A 27,219-nucleotide genomic window follows, 5' to 3' on the forward strand; every position below is an offset into this window, starting at 1 on the left:
CAGCGACAACTCGAAGCCTCTCAGAATGGTTATTTCGACCTCATATAGCAATTTCGGGTTCCTTGGTACGCCAGTTAGCCCCTATAAGCAAATTGACATGGTTAGTAGTCGACTCGATTACAATCGTAGTAAGTGATTGACCTGACAAAAAAGCGTCTCACTTAGCTTAAGCGCCTAAGTATTGGCTCATTACAAACACCAAGGCATCGGTTCAAAAGCAAGCGCATCACTTATACGAAAATTTTTCCAAGATTGGATTGTCATCTCCAACTGACAATATTTCCAAAATATGGATTGTCGCGCATCTTCTTCAAACGACAATTTTTCCAAGATTGGATTGTCATCTCTGGAAAAGTTTCCAAGCGTGGATTGTCGTGTTCCTTCTCTGTTTGGCAATTTTTTCCAAGTTCGGATTGTCATACATTCATTGATCTTTGGCAAGTTTTCCGAGATTGGATTGTCATACACCTAGTTCCCTATGGCAAAATTTCCCAAAGGATTGTCGCAGGTCTCCACTCATCATAAATTTCGGCAACAGTTCCTCAACGTGGATTGTCATTCATTTCAGCAAGTGGCAAATTTTCCCGAAGTGGATTGTCGATCGACTCTTTCCGAGATACGGATTATCGCTTCATCGTGGCAACATTTCCAAGGATGGATTGTTACGAAGCATTGACAACTTTCCATAAATCGGATTGTCATACATCATACAAGAGTTGTGTTGACAACTATTCCCAAAGAAAAGAGGATTGTCATCACAGCAAAAGCACCGACATTGTAACACCCCAATAATTCTCTCTTTAAACCTGTGAGGACCCTGAACAATATTCAAGAGAATTACTGGCGTGCTACCGCCACGTGTTCAAACGTTAAGGCTTTATCAGAAAATAGCAGCGGAAAACTAAATCAGTTATAAATAAGTTTCAAAACCAACGAATGAAACCAAATTAAGTCATACAACTTGGAACCATTAAGGCCCTTATTCAAAACCCAATAAAAGTAGTAAGTGATTAAATTCAGTGTTCAAATAAATTCAAACCCAAAAGAAATAGTGTCGAATAAAATCGAATTAAAATAAATTCAAACTTGCAAAAGAAATAAAATGCAAACAACCAACTCTCTACTCAAGATCCCACAACCCTGATGAATGCTGCATGAGTAAGAACCTGTGGTAATTAATTATGCTCCCCAATATTACAAGTGTAAAAATTGGATCGTCACAGGGTCATTGAAAGGCGAAGGCCATGACCAAAGAAAGACACACAAAGCACGCAATCAGCAAAGCTGAGTACATACAAGCTGCAAAATAAATTAAGAAATCCATAACATGCTACTAATAATCAATCATCATGCATCATTAAATTATAGACTCAACACACGACTCAACTATTTATATTACTAAGACTCCATTAATTAATAATAGGTAAATCATTATTTTTATTCATTGGATTACGCAATAGACAAGGTTGTCCAACCCATGCTCCATTTGGAACATCAATAAAAGAAAAACCCTATGCCTCCTTTCGAAAACATCAATAAACATCCAACGACCACGGGCGTGACTCCGTGACCGTAGTTAGTATGAGATCTCACCTAACTCCTAGTTTTGAAAAATATTTGAAATAAGAGACTCGTAGATCAGACGGCCTCGAGAAAAGTACACGGCTAATACCCCATGTACCCCAACCCCTGATTGTCATTACTCCAGAAGTGCACCAATCCAGAGTTTTATTGCTCATCCATCTTGCACTTTACGTGATTTACAGGTTTAGACTTGGTGATTACTCATATGCATAACAATACAATCAATCCAATATCAATTCAATCAAGTAAAACAACTTTTCAATTTCAATTCTTGATTTATTAGTGGCAAGCAACATTTATTATTTATTCCTTTACTACCTCGGTGTATAAACACCTTGAGTGCATAAGGCACCCCAAAACCTTAACCTCGTCTTAGAAGACTTAAATTCTTCCTTTACTCATCCTGCTTGCATAATCATGAATGAGTAATAAATTAATCATTACACCAATCATATACCTTTGCCTCTAAGCGCACCTTGCATAGTTAGAGCACAAATAATACTTGCAATATAAAATAGTGCACGTCATACGAAATTCACAATGTATAACCAAATAATTTAACTCAGTCATCCCTATACATGATACTAAGTTCTCGATCCGTCGTCCTTAAACATGCACCTAAAAGAAAGGTTTCGTAACTTGTACGTACCTTGAGCAAACGAATTGGTATGCCACTTTACTAACTATAAATCACCTTCAATAAACTCCTCTCCTAAGCCAAATAATAACATCTCAATCAATACCCAATCAATCAAATTTACAACAATACTAACTTACTTTAAAACCTTCAAAATCCAAATCAAACAACACTTTAAAACCTTCCCTTTAGTTAAAATTAAAGGCTTATATATAGTTCTTTAAATTTTCTTCATAAAAACCTTAAAATACACTCTTATACATGAAATTACAGCAAGTTCAAAGTCTAATAAAAATCTGAAAATTATATAAAACCCCCTTAAAATCTCCCTTTTTAATGGGTGATTAAACCCTCTTTATAAAACATCAAAGGTAGTACTTAGAAACTACTTCCAACACTTAAAACGTTGTTTCCATATGGAAAACACTACTTTTTCATCAAAATCGGATGAGTTCAGAATCTGATCGGGATTAAAACGGGATTAATATTAACGAACGAAAATCTAAAAATTAAAACACGAATCTATGTGTTCAAAATAATCTGGAATTAAGTTAAACTAATTAGTAGTTATAATCACCAAAATTTCAAAACATCATTACTATAAAAGCCCTAAATCAATTGTTCATTAAAACCCTAAAATCATGATTTTCAATAAATTGAAACCCTAGGTTTATAATTCATAAAATATGAAATTTATAACATAAATATAATCTGAAATTTATAATCTTTATACCATTAAAATATAATTTGATACTAAAAATATAATCTTTATACTAAAATCAAAACCCAAAACAATTAAATTAACATTAAGCAAAATAATGAAACAAAGGAGGATGAAAATAAGACTAACCTTTTTGTGTGAGAAATTTTAGGAGATTCATGGGGTATTTATAGGAGAGAATTATTGTAGGGTAAAAAGAAAGATTGGGCCTCATAAAAATAATGGGTCGATTAAGTAAACAAATGGGTTAGGTTTGTGTGATTGGACATAAATTGTAGAATAAAGGTGCATAAAATAATTTGTTCAAATAATTTTCGACCCAGATTAATAATTTGAAATTTTTGAAATTAAATTATGAAAAATAACAAATAAATATTATAAATAAAATAAATTTTCATTTATAAAATATTTAAAAATACGGGGGATTACAGACATACTGGTTCACAAGCAACAAAGCGCCGACGTACTGGCATAGCAGCATTAAGGATCAACAAGCAGTGATCTTTTCGAAGACTATCACAGCGGAAATTGGAGGCGGTTACAGGCGTAGCAGTCTTGAGGTGGTATTCTCTAGCTTGCGGAAGGTTGTCACTACAGTAAATGCAACAAATCGGTTACTTTCAGAGACGTGTGCTCGACGGTGCAAGATACGCGTTTCTTAACTCTTTTATCTGTTTAACTAATGCTTGTTTGCAGGTATCGGCGTTACAAGAATGATTTAGGATCGCAGAACGTTCCGAATCATTCTCCATCCCTATCGCTACTTTGACTTTTGTTTTCGAAACTTGCGTTTCTCCAAACTCAGTCAAAGTGGGGGCTTCTGTAGACACCCAAATGTGTCTCCCCAAAACCAAACCCGGTGATGAGTACCTTTCACGTCATTTGATTATCGAACAAAGAGAAAGTGTGAAAAGTCTAGTGATGAGGATGTTTTTATTAAAATATCTCTTCTTTCTGTTTTTGAAAATATTTCTTTTTCTTACCTTATTTATGAAAAACGTGCATTTCAGTTTAGTTTGGTCTATGATAAGGGTCCAATAATAGTGTATTTGGATGTGGTTTGAAAAGACCTTTCCAACGATATATTATAAGTCCAATTCCGATGAATAATGAGAAAGTTATGGCCAAAATACTAAACTGGGCCCAATTTGGTTTTTATATGCGGCTCAATGATTTGGTTTTATTAATTATCATTCCTAAAGCTATTAGGATTGATTATAGTCTTCTAGAATACTCTAGAAGGTTATTTTAAATCCTAATGGATTTAGGATTGATAATTATGTTTCAAAGAGTTTGAAATTGAATAAAACTACTCCTTTTAAGAATCCTTGTTTTGTACGAAGTGGAATATATTAAGATTTTATTTTTGTGCCTCATAATCTTTATCCAAATTTTATATGGTTGGATAGATCTTGAAATTATCTTTCCAATTATATATTATAATATTAAATCCGAGCTATAACAAAAAAGATATGAATGAGATATGAAACTCTATTCAAAATAGACACCCTTCCACTATTTCTGCCGTATCTTTTTATATACAAAAGATTTTAATTTTATTATAACTGGGTTGGATAGTAGACTTGAAGAGCTTTCCAAGGACATATTATATGACTTATTTGGACTTCCGAATCAAAAGATATGATAAAAACAAAAACGCGTGAAACTGATTATTAGCGCCTGACGACAAGGCTTGGCGCTAACCTTCAGCGCCTGGCGCTAATGACCAGCGTTTGGCGCTAATTGTGTTTTATTCTCTTTGAAACTCTGATTCGTTTTTTTATCCATCCGACTAGTTTTCTCTATAAATAGCCTCTTAAAATTCTGTTTTCAATCATCAATTCTCATCAAATATCACCAACTCTCATCAAGAATCTCTTGATTACTCTTACTTCCTCTCTCTCTCTCTTTCTAAGCCTACCTTTTTACATACAAAATTCCTCATACATTAGCACTAGACACACCTAGCCAAGTTCGAAGTTGCCTTTTTCCTAGACGTGAAAGGTTTTAATTTTCGAGGGTTTGGTCCCAAATTTCTCCTTCAATTATTTAATTTAATTTAATTATTTTATATTTTCCTTGAAGTTATTAACGTGTGTATTTTGTTATTAGAAAGAGATACAAGGCATCCAAGTTTAGGGTAATCCTAATGATTGTATGTTAGTCAGAAAGCGCACATGAATACGATCAGAATAAAGTAAAGGCCTATTATTAGGGCAGGTTCAATCACTTTTAGGTTGGATTTGTACCTTCATCCCCGAACTACCAGTCATGGTTCCAGACCTATTGGAGTTGACAATCTCCTGGATCTTTAAGGGGTGTAACCTTCACCTCGTGAACGGTTTACAAGTTCCTTAAACTTGTTGGCGACTCTTTTGCTCTATCTTCTTTCCCTTTGGACGCTACCGTACTTAAGTGTATGATCAAAGTGGGGTTCAAGCTAGGGGTAATTCTTGAAATATTCCCTACATCAAGTAGGATCATTGACATTTGACAAAGTGGTTGGCCTCCATTGCACTTCAGGAGATGCATCCATGTCATAATTTGTGGCATCAAGGGGCCTTTTACACCTTTTTAAACCACAACATACTTTCATAGACTGTATTAGGTAATAGAATACAAGTTTTGACAGTTAAAGATGTTGGCAAAGAAAAGGGAACAACACACTAACAATGAAACCACAATGCATTTATCTCAGCTCTATAACATAATTTATGCCAAACACTAAAATTTTGAACTTTTTATTGGTGGGTTGCGCCAGGCTCGTGGAGTAGTGCAACCTATGGGCGACGCTTGAAGATCCCAGTAGCAAGCTACTGTAATTGCCACCGGTTAACCGGTGGCAATACTTGTTTTTGCCACCGGTTTTGAACCGGTGGCTTTTGCATCAGATTATTGCCACCCCCCAAATGACCACCGGTTCAAAACCGGTGGCATAGGGGGGTTTTGAACCGGTGGCTAATTGCTTTTTTCTACTAGTGCATGTATCAGATATTAAACTGATAAGAACATATACTACACTTGATCTTAGCCAAAAGGCCGAGAAAGGTATGATTTGTTTAGTATCATCTCTTGCATTTTATTTTCTGAAGTTGACCCTCGTCGTTTCTTCTCAATGTGGTATAACAACAGCCAACAGGTGCCAACATCAGTCTATATCGTAGGGAGTTTGATCACAGAAACTTCAGGAAATCAGTAACATTATTCTGATGTCTGGAATGGAAAACGGTTTATCATACATCAAAACTTCTATTCACAGACAAGGCTATGCAGAACTGGAACTTTAATTTATAGACTTCTTGAAGTCTTGAGCAATGGAGGAAGATTCATCATAAGTACATTAATAGCATTTTCCATATTGTCTCGGCCAGGCTTGTACTAGATTTGTTGTTTGGGACTGTGAAACGTGAAACAACATGTAAAGAATAAAAGAATGAATCAAGAGCAGGAATTAGTGATATTATATTAGCTTAGTTGTTGTGACACCCCTTTTGGACAATAAACTATAGTAGTTTGGGATTTCAAATTTTTTTTAAACAAGTCAGCATTGTAGACACCCAAATGTGTCTCCCCAAAACCAAACCTAGTGATGAGTACCTTTCACGTCGAATCATAATCGAATGAAGTGAAAGTGTGGAAAGTTTAGTGTTGCGGATAGTTTTTATTTCTTTTCTCTTCTCTCTGTTTTTGAAAACTTATTTTAAGAAAACAGCCAATCCAGTTTGGTTGGTCCATGATATGGGTCCAATAGTAGTGTAGTTGTATGAGGCTTGATAAGTGCTTTCCAACGATATATTATAAGCCCATTTCCGATGAATATTGAGGAAGTTATGGCCAATTTACTGAACTGGGCCCGGTTTGAGCCTTATATGCGGCCCAATGATCTAGGGGAGTGCCTAATATGATTTATCATTCCTAATGCAGTTAGGAATGGTTTTAGTCTTCTAGAAGGTTCTTTTCATTCCTAATTCAATAAGCATTGATAAATTGACTTTTGTTGACTTTTCAGAGTTTTAATTAAAATCAAAGAGCATTTTTGAGGAAAATATGATTTTATCCTCTTGTACGTCAATTTTTATCTGATTTTAAGAAAACGTGTGATTTTCTAAAATCAGCGCCAAACGCCAGTTGTAGCGCTTGGCGCCTAGCGCTAATGTTGGCGCCTAGCGCCAACAGCCAACGTTGGTGCTGGTTCTATTTTTCGTGCGCCAGACTCTGTTTTGATATTTTTATCTTTTTGGCTGATTTTCTCTATAAATAACGTCGTAAAAACTCCATTTTCATTCATCTACAACCAGTTTTAATCTAAAAATTAGTTTTCATCAACAATCATTAATTTTCATCTACTATTTCTTCTTTCTCTCTCTTTTCTAAACTAGCCTTTTACATATAAAAATTCCGCATTCATTAGATCTAGAAACACCTAGCCATATTCGAAGTTGCCTTCGCCCTAGACGTGAAAGGTTTAATTTCTGAGGGTTTGGTCCCAAATCTCTATTTCAATTATTTAATTTAATTGTTTTTGTTTATTATTTTCCTTGAAGTTACTAACGTGTGTATTTTGTTATTAGAAAGAGGTACGAGGCATCAAAGTAAGTGCTTTAGTGGCTTAATTGATGTTATGATGTAGAGTTCATGCTTAGGTTGTTATTATGATTCCTAGTATCATGTCTAGGGTAATTTTAATATCAAATATGATTATTATGATTTCTATGATGCCTTTTATGTTCTTCTTAATATTTATGATTGTTAGTATCATGTTAGGGTTAAAGCTTTGATTTTTATTGCTTAGTGCATGCTAGGGTTTGTTATTAATCTTGTTAGTATCATGCCTAGGATCTTGCTATTATTATTATACTTTAACATGATTATTATGATTATGATTATTATAGTTATTGTTATTATGATGAACATAATTTTGACTATTATTTATTATTATGTTGCTTGATATATTTATTGTTATTGCTTGATCACGCCTCTTATGCATGTTTAAAGGGAATTGGTACTTGTAATCACGCTTAATAAGATAATTAATAATCTTGTTAGGGTTAATTTGATTATAATTCAAGTGATCGCCAATAATAGATTTATTTGTGCATTAAAATTCAACCAACATAGATAAACAGGTTTAGGGTTAATCCTATTGATTGTATGTTAGTCAGAAAGCGCACATGAATACGATCAGAATAAAGTAGAGGCCTATTATTAGGGCAGGTCCAATCTCTTTTAGGTTGGATTTGTACCTTCATCCCCGAACCCTTATTTGGTTCAAGACCTTATGGAGTTGACGATCTCTAGGATCGTTAAGGGGTGTAACCTTCACCCTGTGAACGGTTTACAAGTTCCTAAAAAACTTGTTGGCGACTCTTTTGCTCTATCTTCTTCCCTTTTGGACGCCACCGTACTTTAGTGTATGATCACAGTGGGGTTCAAGCTAGGGGATTAACGCTTGAAATTATTCCCCACAAGCATCAATTTAGAGAGCCATAAATCAATGCAGAATTGCAGAGGCACTTAAATACATTTAAACTCCAAAACTCGCAAGTGAATAAATTTTAATTCCACCACACAGTAGTACAGTACCATTACAGACTCAGCTTAGGGATCCCATTACCCAACACAAGCTGAGCTGCAAGAGGAAATGGCGACAATGACCCATATAATAATAATAATAAAAAATTCACCAGTTTTCCCCATTATAGTTAAAGCACAATCCGATGACAAAAAGACACTAGCAAAAGAGTGACAATTTAGGCAGTTTTATCTTTTATGAGGCAAACAAGAGCATTTCAAAATATTATAACAAGAGCAAACAAGGCAGTTGGTATTATTTTATAAATTATAATTTTCATGTGGATTTATTATTATTTTGATGACCAGTGTAGCGAACTATTTTGATGGGACTACCCCTTAGCAGTAAATTCAATACAACTATTGTTCAATGATCAACATATCAGATTGTTCTAAAAAAAAAAAAAGATCAACATACAGATGAAAACAGATACTACACTTGATCTTAGATAAAAGGTCAAGAAAGGTATGATTTTCTTAGGTTTAGATATACCTCTATTTAATTTTTTTTGTTACTTCAGCTTCTTGCATCACCTATTAAGGATCACCAACTCCATAAATTTTCCATTCTTCCCAATTCTACCCAGACATAATTAACAATCTGCAATTAGAAAAAAAAAGCAGGATTAGACATGCTGCTAGTAAAGAAAGTGAGGGAACATATATATGATTGTGTTTTACTATGGATAATAATCAAGAATCAATAACCAATCCACCACCACACCATAAGTAATAATCAAGAATCATCTGCTTCTTATTCTTCATTTCAATCCTATTCTCCATTTCAATCCTCAATCTTTGATTTTCCTCATCATACCTAACTTCTTGACCTCAAGACAAAATTCATAGCAAATACCCTCATTTGAGCACCCAATTCACGCATCATCAAATTCTTTACATTTTCTTTCTCGTCCACCCCACCAGCCTCATCATACCATCTTCAATCCTAACCTCCGATCCTCTACTCCTCAATCCTCATCCTCCCCTTCCTAGTAACTCTTCCTCTTTTTCAAATCCCTTACAATGTGTTTGGATTGAAGGAAATGAAGGGAATAGAAAAGGAGGGAAGGACTATCTTTCATTTGGATAACAAATGAGAAAATAAGGGAATTGAAGGTGCGAGAAATGGAGGGATTAAATAATAAGAAATAGATCTCTCCAACAATGGAGAGATTTGGAAGGAAAGCTCGTCTTTCTTCCCTCCCTCCCTTTCTCTTCCCCCCCCCCCCCTTTCACCTCCCTCCCTTTCTCTCCCCCCCTTCACCTTCCTCCTCTACTTTTCTTTCCCATTTCTTTGAAGTCCTCAAACCCCCACCTTCATAATCACCCCTTCTCCAACACCTATTTTCGATATCCCACCCCATCCTATCGAACGCCTCAACCTTTTCCCTCCTTTACATCTCAAGATTCCCAAACTGAAATCCCCATTCCTCATCTTCTTTGTCCTCATTGTTCTTTGATTACATCAATTGAAAGAATTTAGGGGAAAAACCCTAATTTTCAACAACCCAAGCCAGTTTCATACAAAAATCAGAAATCTAAAGAAGGGAAAACACATTACCTTGCTCGAAAATGATAAATTGATCCGTTGAAGATTTGAGTTGTATAATCAAATAGCTTTTGGGAGTAATTGAGCCTTCAACTTTGAGAGAAGAGAAGATTGTTATAGTGGAAGCGAGAGAGCATGGCTGCATGGGTCTTTTGTGGGGGATTTGGAGGGAGAAAGGGGTTTAATTAGGAGAAAAAAAGATCACATGCCAAACATGCTCCAGTCAACGCCGGAAAGAGAGAGCCAAAGTTTGACAAAAAAAAAAAATTTACAAAGGTTGTTTGTGACAATTTTGTGTTAGATTTAATCTATACGAAAAATTGAACGATTTCCCTTAATATTGTTGAAATAGAAATAAATTCCCATTATGCTTCGTTTTAAAAACAAATTCCCAAAGTAGTGTCCACATAGGGTTGGTTTTCAGTTTAACTTAAAACCGCTAAGGGAATTAGCGGTTTTGCAATTTTTTTAAAATAAAGTCAAAGAGACCTGTTATTATTGAAAGGCGGTCTCTTTGAAATTATAAGTGTAATTGTCAGCGCTCTCTTTTCTTGCTGTAGGCTAAGAATTAACAAGGACGCAAAGAGACCTGTCTTATTGAAAGGCGGTTTCTTTGAAATAATCTTCCTGAATTAACCAAGGACGCAAAGAGAGCTGTTATTGTTAGAGGTGGTCTCTTTTTTATAACCGCTAACGATAATAGCGACTTTTAAACTATAACCGCTATTACCATTAGCGGTTTTAAGTTGAACCAAAAGCGAAAAAAAAAAAACGATCATATGTGGACACTATGTAGGGAATTTATTTTTAAATCAATATATGTATTACGGGAATTGATTTTTATTTCAACAATATTATGGGAAATCGTTTTGAAAAATTTCATACTTCAAAATACACATGAAAATGGATGCTCAATAGTTCTTGTCTTCATGACAATATGCTACAAACGTAAGATAATGCATCAATGCATCAACGTAACCAACTGCCTACACTAAGCTCCATGCTAAACTAAATTGGCCTCGGTTAGGCAAACAATTCCATATACCATACGAATTACGAAGTATTTACTTTGTGATCATCCTGATCAACCTCTACAGCCCTTTTCGTCCACATCAAGGACTCAAGGAGTTACTACTAGACTACTACTGACTAGTTGTAAAGATCTTTGACATGCTAAAGTACCCTATTGGAAATGCATCTCTATTTGGTAGGCACTGTGCATATCACCTTTTTTTTCAACTAACAAAACCTGCCACATACATCTTCACACCACCATCTAGTAGGCAAGCATACTACTTGTCACGATAACTAAGGTAAGCTGGACTACAGTTAGTGCATTATAGTTTTACCAAGAGAAGAATTCAAGCACTATTGGCCAGCATAATTAGTAGATATCAAGAAAATTATGCAAGGTTTGACATGAAAAGGTATGGTGTAGAAAAAATATACATCAATCTAGGATTCTACTGGTAGGTATACAAACGTATAAAGTTTTTTGATTTAAAAATCTACTTAAGTTAGTAATAGACTAATATGTCTAAAGTCAAATCAGAATTAAACATTTCCCGCAAACTAAAATTAGAATCACCCATCAGCAAGACAAAGATACATGAATGAATCACTTATTCAGAACATATCATGAAATTCAGCTTTGCAAGGTTGGATCTTGTCCCACATCAATTAACTAACAAGGGTTGTATTAAAGAGATGACTATAAAATAAAAATGAGTATTTTCAAACAAATTACTTACCTGGACGGGGTCAATGGGTGATCAAGAAGGTTCATGGCCTAGGCTGGTGACCTCCATTGCACATTAGGAGGGGTGCCTGCCTAACATCTTCCCAAGAGGAAGAGTGTATGTCATAATATGTGATAGTGGGGGCCTGCGTTCGCGCGACCCCTATAAAAAAAGGCAAACTTGAATTATTGGAAGAAGCAAAATTGATGCAGAACAGCATAAGTAGAACAAGCTTCACAGAGTAGTTAGCAACTTAGCATAAATGTGAATTAAAGGTATATGAATTCTGGTTAAAACTTAAGTCAAAGAGAATTGGGATGCTCAACTCTGTCTCGAATTTTATCAACCAATCACAGTCCAGAGCACAATTTAGTTGGCAGTATACCAGCAAATGTTAGCACGATACCCCATATATAGCTCTAATCAAATGGAACTCTTGGTGATTAAGAATTCTTTCCCATGCAATAATTAACTGTAAAACTATAACAGGAATTTATGATTGACAGTAAAACATACCTATCAGGGCGGGGGTTATGGACTTATGTCCTAGGAAGGTAGGCTCCATTGTACTTTTGGTGTTTTGGGAGGGATGCTCATGCCAGCCTAACATCTTCCCAAAGAGGAAGAGTGTACGTAATAATAGTATGGGTCTCCGGGTCTGTTCGCACAACCAAATTTATACTTTTTATAGTCTACTAGGTCATAATTTGTGATAGTAGGAGCATGTGTCCTAACAAAATATAGATTAGATGTACAGACAAACCAACTGGAACAAATATGAAGCTGTCACATTTGTATGAACCCAAAATTGACAATAGACCAAACGTTAAAATAACTCGGTTACCCAAATCTCTAGTACTGGCGCAACTCTTACCAGTTTAATTCTTTAATCTATAACATAATACTAAAAGCAGTAGACTTGAGCTCTCTTGAAATTATACTTTCTCTCAGTCCTGACTTTACCAAATAGTAAACACAATCAAGGAATCAACATTAGCAATTGTAACGTGACTAGATCCCCATTTTTAAAATAGATGTTGAAATTTTCATTGAGGCTATTGAGTTTCTCCTAGACTTGTCTAGTGTTTTTGGCATGGAACATAAACAGTAATTGTTTTTCTTTTGTTTATTGAAGCAATTTTCATTTTCCACCTGAACCTTAATGCGACCAACTCCACCAACTTAACCAGAGTCAAATAAATGAACTTGAAGATAACCATGAAGTTACATAAAAATTTATAATACCTTGCTGAAGTCCCGGAGACATTGTGGCACTCTGGTGAAGGTAGCTAGCATAGACACAAGCATTCCATAGCTGGGTTTCGAGAAATTAGATTATTAGTGACATAACAGACTACAGAAAGAGAACATATTATTTAAAGAAAGAGACGAGGAAGACTATCTCAAGTTGGCATCATCTTCGAGCAGGAACCAAGCTTGAAAAATAACTAAGACTTAACTAATCATTGGTGGGGTGCGCCAGGCCCATGCAGTAGTGCAACGCATGGGCGACGCTTGAAGATCCCAGTAGCAAGCTACTGTGGTGGATCTTCCCCCTTAAAAAATAAATTTAATATTGTTGTGGGCCAATGGCCCATATATCAGATATTAAACTGATAAGAACAAATACTACACTTGATCTTAGCCAAAAGGCCGAGAAAGGTATGAATTGTTTAGTCAAATCTCCTGCGTTTTATTTCCTGAAGTTGTCGTACCATCGTCGCTTATTTTAGATGTGGTACATCCCTCCTTAATTAAGAGCTTGGAACTTGGTACAATTATTCTGATGTCTGAAGTATTTGGATAATTAATTCCTTAACAATATAGCTGGAGGTGATAAGATATAGTGGATTTGGTGAAATATGAAGACAGGTTTATCACACATTAATATCATTTTAAGGGTAAGGATACATAAGTGTAGAGCATGTCAAACTTCCATCTTGATCAAATGGAATAAAATTTTGGGAAATTTATTGTAAACAAGCTTTTTATATAAGTTGAACATTTTGTGAGAAATAAAATTTAACAACTTTCTTTATTTCCTTTTTTTTAAGATGAAAACTTACTCAATTTTCTGGCGTTGACCAAACATTTTATTACATTGACTCTCAAGTGTAATTCACGTGCCTGTATTTCCTTCAATTTTCACATATTCTTCCCATTTGACCATTTCCATCTTCATCTTCTTCCCCATAATCAAAGACCTCCAAACAAATTGCAACCACAAAAGATCTCATATAATGTAATATTCATTTACAAAATATAAGAAAAAATACCAGGTATTTATGATGCCAGATTTTGATCCACTAGCTATTCAAACCTGAAGATTATGATAATTCTCCGACCTGACAATTACCCGCATAAAATTAATTAATGCAACTCTCCTATTCAAGCTGCACATGGGATTCACAAAATTTTCAATAGTCTACAAAATCTGCAACCGGAACTGTAAAGTTTAGTAAAATAGACCATTTCTATAATAATTAATGAAACTGGCGCTACAAGTACAGAGGAATTGGCCATTTGACTATTTGAGGCAAAGAAGTTGAAATTTTTTTTATGAGCGATGGCATACCAAATCTAGTTTAGGATGGACTAAAATCATGAACACATTGCTTAAACACTTCAGAGCATGAAACTGTTTAGAACCAAACCATGCTAAGTGCCCCAAAATTCATCCCACAAATGGAGAGGGGAAGAAAAAAAGAGAGACATGCATTTTAGATTGATACAGGAAGAGCAGAAAAGGACAAAAAAATTTGGACCATTTCTCGATTTGTGCGTGTCATCCTTGCGCAGGGGCCATGCTAATTTTCTCTGTATTGTTCCAATTTTATCAGATGTCTCCGAAGAGACAATTATGTTGTGAAGACACAATAATATAAAGAAAGAGTTTCTATATAAATTAACCGATGTGGGACTAATCCTTAACATATTTCAAGGTATTCTAAAACCTGAGTTTCTGCAACTCAATCAGTCATAAGAGATAAGACATGCATGGTACAAAAACCAGACAGATCTCATTGGGTCCTCAGCTGAAATTTCTACACAAATGTCATGGTTAATTTTTTGTCAAGTTGGTAGATAGTTTGACATCATCAGTAACAGATATAGCAAGAGTTGAACTTGAAGTCTTGAACTCTTCGTTAAACCATCAAATTAAGAATGAGTTTATCATATGATCATCATTAGACAATAGTAACTGATATGGAAAGATAGCAATTGAACTCTTCACCAAATAATCAAAATTAAAGAAGTATTTAATGAAACGGTCTCCTTCCCACATAACAAATGACTTCAACATTTCTAGCATTGAAGGGTTCGTCATTTGAAATTTTTACAGTCAAAGAATCAGAAAATTATGGCAGACGTCGTTATAAATTCAGTTCAAAATGAATCAAAATCACAATACTGCTTATCAATTTTTTTAAAGCATGAAAAAGAGCCTTTGCCAAGCAAGGCAAAGAGAATAAACCTTCTGAAAAAAGGACCCTAAAATAATTTCCTAGGTAATTTGACATTGTTAGCTTTCAGTCATTCAAGCAGTGACATTATTATCTATCTTATACTTGATGCAGTAGAAATTTTTTGTCATGGAAATTGTTATGGACTCATTTCTTCATCAAAAATTGAGGTCATGAGTGTCATCACATACTTTTACAAGTAAGAAATCACAATCATCGGACTCGTTCACTCAGTAAGCTTCCAGCTATCCAAATCAAACACTTTCCAACAAATGGCAACCACATAATAATCACTAAACATAAAATACAGTATAAAATAAAAATTCATTGTATCCATTTCTTCTTATTCCAACTTTTACTCATATAATGTAATGGACTGCTAGGAGCAACCACAGCAGACTAATAAGACTAGAAAGCTGAACAAAATAAAGAGAAATTTGAAGCTTTGATTGCTGCCCAAGGATTTGTATTCTACAGTAACAATGGAGAAAAAAAAAGATTGATGCTTTAATTAACAGAACACGAATTACACAAAAGATAGGTATAGCCTATCGAGTTCCAAGTGAGTTTAGCTCAAAACTTTCTATCAATGGCTTTAGGCCATAACTCTCTCATGAGTTTACACCAAAATTTTGCCCACCTAGAATACCTATACTACCCGTCCTTAGGTTAGTCTATTACATATAAACAGTCCGCTAGGGTGCCTTCACCTTAATTCGGTGGCGGATCCAGGATTTCCGTCCTTGTGAGTCACCCTGAATAATTGATCACCTGTAAAAGAAAAAAAAAATTTCTAATCCAAAAATACTAACAAAAATATATATATGACAACCACCTTCATTTCAATCAAACAAAAATAATCCATACTACAACCAAATAGTACCTAAATAATTCATCTTACAAACTAAAAGTACTACAAATAATATATTACAATCACATAGTACAATAAACTATTACAATTGTTCACGACGAGTTTTCATATTTTGATATCGATCAATAATGTGATCTATTTTAACATTCGAAAACAAATCACTTTCTAGAAAAGTAATCAAACAATCATTCAACATTTGATCTCCCATGCTATTACGCAATTTATCTTTCACGATTGTCATACCAGAAAACACTCTTTCAACACTTGTCGTTGCAACGGGGAGAACTAACACCAACTTCAAAAGCAAGTATACTCTACTATGAGTTTCGGACAATCCCGTCTCAACGAGTTTCTTTGAAAATTCACTAAGACTCTTCAAATTCCAAAACCTTTCATCATCTCTAACGGCCACAAAGTAATTTTGAAGTGCGTGTTCAAAGTAAATCAATTCCGAGCTTGAAAATTCATTTGGATAGAATGTTGCTAGCTTGGTCAATTTAACTTTGTTAAAAGAATAGAACCGATTAACTGGACTAAAACAAGACATACACACAAGAAGTTCTTTACTTATCTCGGGAAATCGATTTTCAAGATCTTGTAACTGAAGATCAATGACACTAATAAACACCTTAACTCGAAAATGATGAAGATTTGACACTCCTGGACGTTTACCTCTAAACATCCTTCTCCCGAGAACAACATATGTCGCATTCATATCTGGAACCTCAATCTCATATTTGGTTGTGAAAGACAAGATCTTTTCCATAAAGGAATCCCATCCTTCATCTCTCAACTCTTGCAAATTAGTCTTGGTTACGTTAACCATGGCCATTGCATTACAATATCTTGATCATGTTTTTGTAAAGCCACATTCAACTCATTTGTAATTGCAAATATAGTAACCATTAAGTAAGCCACAAACACAAAATCAAAAGTCATTAACCAACCAATAATACTTTGTGCTCTGTTAAAATCATCTGCCATAGATTTTGCTTCGGCAGCTTTAGCAATGTCATCAAGTGAGCCAAGGATTGAAGGAAATATATCAAGAACATTTACAAGTGTTTTAAAGTGGGAACCCCAACGGGTGTCACAAGGTCTTCCTAACCCCCGTTCTTGATTTAAACCCGAACCCGTTTCAAGTTCACCTAGGGATAATGCATCAACAACTGCTTGAGCTTGTTTTTCACGAAGAAATTCTTTCCTCTTTGGTGAGCAACCCACAAAATTCAAGAGAGGAGAAAGCATGTCACTAAAGAGCCAAGCACAATCAGGATTCTTTCTAGCAAGTGCAACTTGAGTCAACTGAAGTTGGTGAGCAAAGCAATGAACAAAGTATGCTTGTTTACATTCTTTCTGTATTAAGGTTCTAAGGCCATTAATTGAACCTTGCATATTACTAGCCCCATCATAACCCTGACCCCTTACTTGAGAGAAAGACAAAGAATGTTGAATTAATAATGACTCAATAGCAGCCTTAAGAGTTAAAGAAGTTGTATCCCCAACATGCACAATACCAAGTAAACGTTCACACACTTCTCCTTCTTTATTTACATATCTCAAACAAAGAGCCATTTGTTCCTTATCAGAAATATCAGCCGACTCATCAGCAAGAATAGCAAAAAAACCACCATTAAGATCTTCAAGTATTGCTTTAGTAGTTTCTTTTGCACATGCATTTATGATGTCTTTTTGAACAACCGGAGAAGTAAGTTGACAATTACCAGGAGCATTTTTCAAACAAACTTTTGAATAATCAGGATGTAGTTCTGAAACAAGAGTCAAAAGTCTGAGAAAATTACCTCTGTTTGAAGAAGTTTATTTTTCATCGTGAGCTCGAAAAGGCAATGCTCCAACTAAAAGCCATTGTACGGAAATAATTAATGCTTCCAATCGCTTCCTATAGTTACTCATAGACTCCTTGCTTTGTTTTGAAAATGCAGTGGTGATGCTTGACTTTTGTTTCTTGAACAGATCCATAGCTAACACGACATTGTTGTGAGCACTCATGTGCTTACCAACATGAGCTTTTAGTATGTCTAATCTATTCCAAGATCGAAAACCATCAGTAACAAATGCATCACCTCCAAATGCATTTTCATCCTTGAATAAGTAACAAATGAAACAATAGGCAGCATCCTTTTCCACACTATATTCAAGCCAAGAACCCCAAGTTTCAAACCACTTCACACAAAATCGACGTTTTTTAGGGGCAATGAGTCTTTGAGGAAATACATGGTTTTTAGGTTGGCATGGCCCTTTTTAAATGTAAGTTCTCCTCACTAAGTCTCTATCATCAGGATGGAAATCACTCATCTTTCTTCTCAATCCCGGGTCGTGAGGAAGATTGGCAAGATCATTTTCACTTAATCTAACACCATCTCCCGAAGCATTAAGAGAACTAGAGTGTTCCACTTCATTTTGAGGGGAGTTGTGAGTGGAATTATGAGGTGATCTTCGAGGGGAAATTTGAGGTGAATTGTGTGTGGGAGAGGTATGTTGTTCACTAGTATGATGTGGAGTGGAAATTTGTTCATTTGGAGAAGAATTTTGTTGACTAGGAGGATGAGGATTACATTTAGCAAAGAAACTAGCGATATTCTGCATTTTATTTGGAGTACGTTTCCACTTCATTCTGAAAATCATTTAAGCAAATAAGCAATTACAAAAAAATCAGCAATTCATTTATACAATCATATATACACATTACACAATTTCAGTTCATTTGAATACACATAATACATTCAAATATCAATCAAATCTGAATCAAATGACCACCTACCTAATCAACAATTATGTATTTCAACACCACAAATCCACACCACAAATCCACAATGAACAACATTACAAGATTTACAACAAGCAACAAGGCTAACAACCTGTCATTTTGTCAATTTCAAATTTTCAAGAGATCAAGACTATGAAATTATAATTTATAAATGACTGAAAATCTGAAATTATAATTAATTAAGTAATTAACACAAAAATGAACAACAAATCAACAATTCAGTTCAATTTAATCAATCAAATGACTAAAATTATACAAATTTATAATTAACAAAACAAATTAAAAGGTGTAAATACCTTGCTGCTTGCTGGCGCCTGCCTTCAAATCCTTCAATCGGTGGTCCGTGCTAGACAGACGGCTGCTCGGTGGTGTTACTGGCGTAGATCTGAGATTCCGAGGGGCGAGGGCGGCGCCGCGGCGGGCAGGCTTGAAGAGTTGAAGGACAACAGTCCAGTCGGCCGAGTCGGGCCTTAGGGATGAACGACGAACCACGATTCCACGAACGAATGAACTGTTGTTTGAACGACGAACGGATGAACGTGTGAAGACTGAAGGTAGGCTGCTCCGGCGTGGTTGGCTGCTCCGGCGAAGTAGCGGCGAATGCGAGAGAGGGATTTAGGGTTGTGAGGTTTCCATTCTTTATTTCACGCGTTTTGGGCCTTTGTCGTTCAGCCGTTCTTTCTTGTTTTTTTTGTTTTTTCTTGTTTTTTTTTAATTTTTTTTTGGCACTGCTGAGTCACGTGACCCAGTGTGCACACGTGTAGGTCCGCCACTGCCTTAATTAGGAGAGGCCAAAAAGATTATCAACATTCTCTGATCTATTTACCAGCAGGAAATACATTTATGCAACTCTCCTAGGTAAAAACTAAGTCATGTAAAGCTGCAAATGAAATTTGAATCATCTTTAGTAGTCTACAAAATTCAGTACTTGGTGCAACAAAATTGGATAGAAATTCAGTAAAATAGTTCAGTTCTATACTAACAAAGGATTCTGGCAATTACAATTTACGAGTACAAAATGATTTCCATTTCACCTGTTTGAGGCACAGAAGTTGGAAGTTCTTTGTGGAAGATGACACACCATATTTAGTACAGGATTGATCAATATCTTAAGCACATTGCTTGAAATGCTTTTCAGAGCCAGACATCAGAACAAGCCATGCAAAGATATCAACAGGAATTAGTTATAAACTGTAGACACTCATTTTTGTATCCCCAAAACCAAACCCAGTGATGAGTACCTTTCGCGTCGAATCATAATCGAATGAAGTGAAAGTGTGGAAAGTGCGGATAGTTTTAATTTATTTTCTCTCTATTTTTGAAAACTTATTTTAAGAAAACAGCCAATCCAGTTTGGTTGGTCCATAATATGGTTCAAATAGTAGTGTATTTGGATGGGGCTTGACAAGAGCTTTCCAACGATATATTATAAGCCCAATTCCGATGAATATTGAGGAAGTTATGGCCAATTTACTAAACTGTGCCCGGTTTGAGCCTTATATGCGGCCCAATTATCTAGAGGGCCTAATATGATTTATCATTCCTAATGCAATTAGGAATGTTTTTAGTCTTCTAGATTCTTCTAGAAGGTTCTTTTCATTCCTAATTCAATTAGCATTGATAAATTGACTTTTGTTGACTTTTAAGAGTTTTAATCAAAATCAAATAGCATTTTCAAGGAAACTATATGATTTTATCCTCCAGTACGGCAAACTTATCTGATTTTCGAAAACGCGTTAAAACCAGGCTTGGCGCCTGACTCCAGGCATTGGCGCCTGGAACCAGGCCTAGCGCCTGGCGCCAGTTAGCCAGGGTTTGCGCCAGCTCTGTTTTTTGTGCGTCAGACTCTGTTTTGTTTATTTTATCTTTTTGGCTGATTTTCTCTATAAATAATGTATTAAAAACTCCGTTTTCATTCACCAATTCTCACGAATTATCATCAACAATCAGTTTTAATTAATATTCACCTACAATCAGTTCGCATTCAATTAATCTCTTTTCTAAAACTTGCTTTCAAATACAAAATTCGGCATTCACAAGATCTAGAAACACCTAGCCATATTCAAAGTTGCCTTCGCCCTAGATGTGAAAGGTTTAATTTCTGAGGGTTTGGTCCCAAATCTCTCTTTCAATTATTTAATTTAATTGTTTGTTTATTATTTTCCTTGAAGTTACTAACGTGTGTATTTTGTTATTAGAAAGAGGTACGAGGCATCAAAGTAAGTGCTTTAATGGTTTTAATTGATATTATGATGTAGAAATCATGTTTATATTGTTATTATGATATTCCTAGTATCATGTTTAGGGAAAAGGTTATAATATCAAATATATTTAATATGATTCCTGCGATGCTTCCTGCGTTCTTCCTAATATTTATGATTGTTAGTATCATGTTAGGGTTAAAGCTTTGATTTTTATTGCTTAGTGACATGCTAGGGTTTGTTATTAATCTTGTTAGTATCACGCCTAGGATCTTGCTATTATTATGCTTTAATATTAACATGAACATGATTGTGATTATAATTGTTGTAATTTATGATGATTATGATTATGAATATTATTATTATTATTATTATTTTGATGATGATTATTTTATTTATGATGATATTGTTATTATTATGATTATAATTATTATTATGATGATTATTTATTTATTATGTTGCTTGATATAATATTTTGTTATTGCTTGATCACACCTTTATGCATGTTTAAAGGGAATTGGTACTTGTAATCATGCTTAATAAGATATTTAATAATCTTGTTTAGGGTTAATTTGATTATAATTCAAGTGATCGCCAATAATAGATTTATTTGTGCATTAATATTCAACCAACATAGATAAACAGGTTTAGGGTTAATCCTATTGATTGCATGTTAATTAGAAAGCGCACATGAATACGATCAGAATAAAGTAGAGGCCTATTATTAGGGCAGGTTAAATCTCTTTTAGGTTGGATTTGTACCTTCATCCCGGAACCCTTTTTTGGTTCTAGACCTTATGGAGTTGACGATCTCTTGGATGGTTAAGGGGTGTAACCTTCACCCTGTGAACGGTTTACAAGTTCCTAAAACTTGTTGGCGACTCTTTTTCTCTATCTTCTTCCCTTTTGGACGCCACCGTACTTTAGTGTATGATCACAGTGGGGTTCAAGCTAGGGGTTTAATGCTTGAAATATTCCCTACAGTTTTTGGCGACTCCACTGAGGAGGATTTCTATTTTAATTCCTGAATTTGTTTCGGCAATGATTTAGAATGAGTGGATGAGACTCGAAACGTTCTAAGTATTTCATGTGCGTAATTTTGATTAACATTATTGTCATATGCATAAAAAAGATCTCATTGGAAAGACCATCCGTAATGAGTTAAAAACATAGGATTTTACACATAGGAAATTTGAAAAATATCTTTCACAACTAGGACCGAAATAACACCGCGCGAAACTGGAAAATTTTATCGAGCACAGAAAGCTGCTGAGGCATGTGGGAAGTAGCGTCAGGGGCCAGAGCTTGGCGCCAGCATTTTAGTCGTAGCGCCAGACGCTAGTATTGGCTCCAGGCGCTAAAGTTAAAAGTTGGCGCTAGTCTCTGTTTGCTGGCGCCAATTTCCCCCAATACCGAGCCAGAAATATGCGTTCTAATTTCGACCGGTTTTTCGTATTGTTTGCTCGATCCTACTTCCTGATTGAATTTTTTCTCACTTTTCTGAAACCCATATGTGTTCTACATATGGACATAACTCTCTGGGAATTCATGCTCCATCTACCCGATTGAACGCTCCGTGCAACAAAGGGTACATCCGAGATGTTGAATTCACCATGGAAGCAAGTTTTTTCTAAAACTCGCGGTGTCCCATCCACTCGCGCCAACCCTTCACGGTTAGGCTTCCGCGCGGTGCATCCGGACAATTAACCATATACCCTCTATTTACCAACCCATATCCCGAACTTTAGAGAACTAGAGCCATGGTTAGGTTGCAAACGCATTGCATCATATTGTGCCTACTTGATTAATTGTGCATTATTTGTCGTGCATATATGATATGATTTCTCTTAACCGTTTGTTGACTTGTGTTGAGATTAAATAAACTAATGACTTAAAGAACTTTGCCTAATTAATTAATTAAATAATTTGAGTCAATAAAGTCTAATATTTTAATCGGAATTGACCTAGTACGACTTTAGGCATACCCCGATTGACTAATAACACCGAAAACAGTCCCAGACCGAAGCTCCAATATTGGCGCCAAGGTCTGAGCTGTAGCGCCACATTATGGAGTGTAGCGCCTGACGACAGCTCTGTCGTCTGGCGCCAAGCTCCACAATGCGACGCCGGTTCTGTCGTCTGGCCGACAATTCGGATTATTGGCCGAGTCATCACCTAGAGTCGAATTAATCAGTTTTCTAATTAATTCAGTTAAATTTTGCTGTCAATAGTACTTATTTGAGTCAATGATCGAGTTTAGGCACTAAGTCCCATGGTCTTACACAAGAGTTCAAGCATATCACTTACACTCAACGCACACACCAATACACATACTTTGACCATGTCTAAGAGAGTCTTGTGTGCGCGTTTTTTCCGTCATTTTTTTAAGGGGGTAAGTCGGATATTAATCCTCCAATAAAAAAAAAACTATACTTAGTTCCCTAAAAATATGTACATTATTTTTGCCAAAAATATGCACCCTTTTTTACTTTATTCTTTTTTTTCCTCCTTAAAATAAATCGTAAAGTCAAGTTGATTCGAGTCAAGTAATTAAAACGCAAAATGGTTTAATTTACAGCGCGTGGTCAAGAAAGGAAGGACAGTTAATCAAAGACAACCTTTTCATACAAGTCCAACTTTTCGACAAACCCATAGCTCGTAAGAGGAAAGCTAGGACCATAATGGCAACACAAGAAGAAGTCAATGATCTTAAGAACCAACTGGCTACCGTGACTGAGACACTGAAGCTTTTCGCACTCAAGATCGATGATCCCGTGAAGCAACAACAGATGGACCTCATGCAAGAGAGTCTAAGCAAGTTGTCTAGCGACTACAAGTTTCAAGAGCTTACATCACAAGGGGTCTCGGTGGACAAAGATCTTCTTCCGCAGAATTTCAACGCCAACGACATCCCAAAATTCAGAGCAACTGAAAACCCTTACTTTCATTTAAGAGCATCTGAAACAATAATGAGTATTAAGGGTATCGATAAGAAAGTTTTCCCTTCTCTGTTCTCACTATCTCTCGAGACCGTTTGCCAACAATGGTTCTTTTCTCTCGAGAAAGAAAAGACCTCTACCCGGGAGTCCATAGAAAACGCTTTCGTTGATAGATACAAGTGCAACATTCAAGTCGAGACTGACCATAGGGAACTTGAGATCCTCAAGCAGAAAGAGAATGAAGGCTTCACCTCTTTCTTCAACAAATGGAGAGAAACCTCAGCTAAGATGATCGAGGTGCCAAGTGAAAAATAATCTGTGAGGCTGTTCATCAAAAATCTTCAAGAAAAATATTCCAAGCATCTCAAGTATCAAAATAATCTCCATACCTTCAAGGTTGTTTATGATATTGGGATCAATATTGAAGACGACTTGGCTAAGTTAAAAGCTGCCAACGGTAACTCCAACAGTGGCTGGAAAGGAAAGAAGAACGACAATCCTTCTTCTTCCAAAACCGCCCACTCAAACAATGTTAGCACTTTTAATTTAGGAGAAGTCCTTGCTATGAACAATCAAGGACAGAAGAAACCATTTAGGAGGAACTTCACTCCTATTGGCATGAGTTATGACACTGCATTTGATCGATTAAATGCAAAAGGTCTTATAACTCTTATTGGACCATTTGGAGATCCACCAGTCGAGAAGAGGTCGGTTAATTGGAACCCCAATGCACACTGCAAGTATCACCAAGGTAGGGGCCATCTCACCGAAAACTGTTGGAAGCTCAAGGAAGCTATCCAAGACTTAATCGATAACAACAAGTTGTCGTTGCCTCCTGCCAGTAAGAAGCCAAGAATTGACAATGCACCACTCGCTCATACCCTGGCTATTTCTGATGAGGAAAACGAGGTTGACCCCTCATCTCTCATTAGACCTGTCAAAGAAATCCATGCCATAGAAAAGGAAGAGGAAATCTTTTTCGATGTCAAGGATAACCTTCCAGAACCGGCAAGTAAAGAAGATATACGATTGCTCACATTATCTATGATGGAGGTATCACATTTACTACGCGAAGCTCTTAAGGCTATAAAGGAATCCCAAAAGAAATGTGATGAGGTTCCACTTACGAAAGATGAACCTAAAAGGGAATTCACACCAGTAAGAACGACTTATGAGGCAAAGCATTTTCCCTTACAAGTCACTGAAAAACCCAAGAAGAGCAATAGAATCTACACTCCAATTGGGATCCCATATGCACAAATGTTCGAAATGCTCTCCGAGAGTGGCGAGATCAAACCTCTAGAACCGAGACCATTCGAATCGTTGAAAAGAACAGATAGATATTACTGTCAGTATCATCAATCACGGGGTCACACTATAGAAAACTGTTTCAAATTCAAACTTCAAGATTTGGTTCAGAAAATGATTGATGAAAAGAGACTAGTCCAAGTTCAACAAGAAGAGGATGCAACCATTAATGGAGTTTGGGACAGTGATGAAGAAGATGTCTATCTAAAGGACCTAGTAGGACCTACACCTTCTGTGTCATACACCACAGATGACATTTGGGCTGAAGAAGACTCATCGATAGACGTCCTCACAAAATCCGGGAGAATACAACCTCCCGTTTCAACACAACCTATGCCAACCACACAACAAGTTCCCATACCTATCATTGAAGACAATGATATCGTTAAGCAGTTTAAGAAGACAAAGGTTGAGATGAATGTATGGAAACTTCTGGCAACATCTCGAGAACATAGGTTGGCTGTAATGAATGCCTTGGACAAAATTGGGATAGATTCTGACACTACTCCTGAGGGATTAGCCAACTTCCTCACAAGTGACCTTCCTAGTTCGATTAATTTGATCACTTTTTCTGACAAAGATTTACCCCCAGAAGGTGACAAACATTACAAGGCATTAAACCTCACAGTAGTTTGCAAGAGGATGAATGTTCCTATGACTCTTGTAGACAATGAATCGGCCATCAACGTCTGTCCACTTAGAACTGCGAGGATGCTCGGCATTAGGGACGAAGATTTAACTCCGTCTACACAAGGAATAAGGGCCTACGACAACACTCGTCGTCAAGCTCTTGGCAAGATTACCCTAAATGTAACGGCAGGAGCAATAAAACATGCTACTACTTTCCAAGTAGTAGACATTAAAGCTTCGTTCAACTTGTTGTTGGGACGCCCTTGGCTTCATGATCTAAAGGTCGTCCCTTCATCTCTCCACCAACAAGTAAAAGCTATAATTGGAGGAATTCCAATCACCATCGATGCTTCGCCTATGAGGATCAAATCTATAGAGAATCCGATCATTAATGTAGAGCACGATGAGGACGATGAAGATTTATGGGGCTTTAACGAAGTAGTCTCTTTAATCCAGGAGGATGAAAGGACCCCTCTTTGCCATGACCCCCATTCCAACATGATTGTCAATGTCATGCTGAAGAAACAAGGACATTTTCCTGGGATGACCCTAGGAAATAAGAAAGGAGTGGCAAAACCGCTAGAGTCACCTGACCTCCCTAAGTTAGACACTTTCGGACTTGGTTTCAAACCGACTCGGAAAGATCTCAAGTGATTCAGGAAAAGTCAAAAGCACGTAGGGATGCTCGCACTCAAAAGAAAGCAATCCCAATGGATCAGTACCCTCTTACGCTTAATGGTCAATTCATAAAAGAAGGAGAGGACTATCCATGCCATGAATTTCCCGAGCCATTTGTTGTAAACGGCATAAGACAACCGGGATTCGAGATTTTCTTGGATTGCTACTTCACTGATGAAACCCCAACTCCTGTCTACAAGGAGAAAGAACCCCCATGCTTTGACTTTAATGCATGGGATTATTGTTTGGGCGAGAAAAGAACGTGCCAACTTATAAAGAGGATAACTCCTCGCTTATTCAAACAGTCCTACAAAGTGAAAGCTTCGATCCCTCGAAGTTAATCACTCCAGCTGAAGGATCCCTACAAGGGTGGCGCAAGACTATCAAGGTGACTACTCCAAGCGGAAGGAAGATATCCATCACGACAGGGCAAGGACCGATGTTTGAAGAGTCGTTTGAGTCATAGTCTGAGTCAGAGTCTTTCCCCCTAGAGTCTTCTAAGTCTTTAATAGTAGCACCTCCCCCTCCTATTTCTTCTC

At 36.3% G+C, this 27,219-nt stretch overlaps 2 protein-coding genes and 4 non-coding genes across 6 annotated transcripts; 1 reads left to right on the forward strand and 5 right to left on the reverse strand.

Moving 5' to 3' along the window:
• Window positions 1-5,801: 5,801 nt before the first annotated feature.
• On the reverse strand, window positions 5,802-5,994 carry LOC145565424 (U2 spliceosomal RNA). The gene has a single exon (XR_014095029.1). It is a non-coding gene; the product is annotated as a U2 spliceosomal RNA (small nuclear RNA).
• A 3,913-nt stretch (window positions 5,995-9,907) lies between these two features.
• LOC145627967 (uncharacterized) lies at window positions 9,908-16,902 on the reverse strand. The gene is made up of 4 exons (XM_081680309.1): window positions 16,380-16,902; window positions 15,976-16,036; window positions 13,047-13,116; window positions 9,908-9,967 (listed from the first exon to the last, which is right to left on the reverse strand). The coding sequence occupies exons 1-4, from the start codon at window positions 16,900-16,902 to the stop codon at window positions 9,908-9,910; spliced, it is 714 nt and encodes a 237-aa protein (XP_081536435.1).
• Window positions 11,806-11,967, forward strand: LOC145564343 (U1 spliceosomal RNA). The gene has a single exon (XR_014094806.1). It is a non-coding gene; the product is annotated as a U1 spliceosomal RNA (small nuclear RNA).
• On the reverse strand, window positions 13,271-13,467 carry LOC145564834 (U2 spliceosomal RNA). The gene has a single exon (XR_014094914.1). It is a non-coding gene; the product is annotated as a U2 spliceosomal RNA (small nuclear RNA).
• LOC145564082 (U6 spliceosomal RNA) lies at window positions 14,555-14,657 on the reverse strand. Its single transcript, XR_014094737.1, has one exon. It is a non-coding gene; the product is annotated as a U6 spliceosomal RNA (small nuclear RNA).
• A 47-nt stretch (window positions 16,903-16,949) lies between the features above and the next one.
• On the reverse strand, window positions 16,950-18,743 carry LOC145627973 (uncharacterized). Its single transcript, XM_081680314.1, has 3 exons — window positions 18,420-18,743; window positions 18,047-18,320; window positions 16,950-17,905 (listed from the first exon to the last, which is right to left on the reverse strand). The coding sequence occupies exons 1-3, from the start codon at window positions 18,741-18,743 to the stop codon at window positions 16,950-16,952; spliced, it is 1,554 nt and encodes a 517-aa protein (XP_081536440.1).
• Between the last annotated feature and the right edge of the window lie 8,476 nt (window positions 18,744-27,219).

This window comes from Chenopodium album, chromosome 1, assembly GCF_948465745.1.
Source record: "Chenopodium album chromosome 1, dcCheAlbu1.1, whole genome shotgun sequence".
NCBI classification, from domain to species: domain Eukaryota; kingdom Viridiplantae; phylum Streptophyta; class Magnoliopsida; order Caryophyllales; family Amaranthaceae; genus Chenopodium; species Chenopodium album.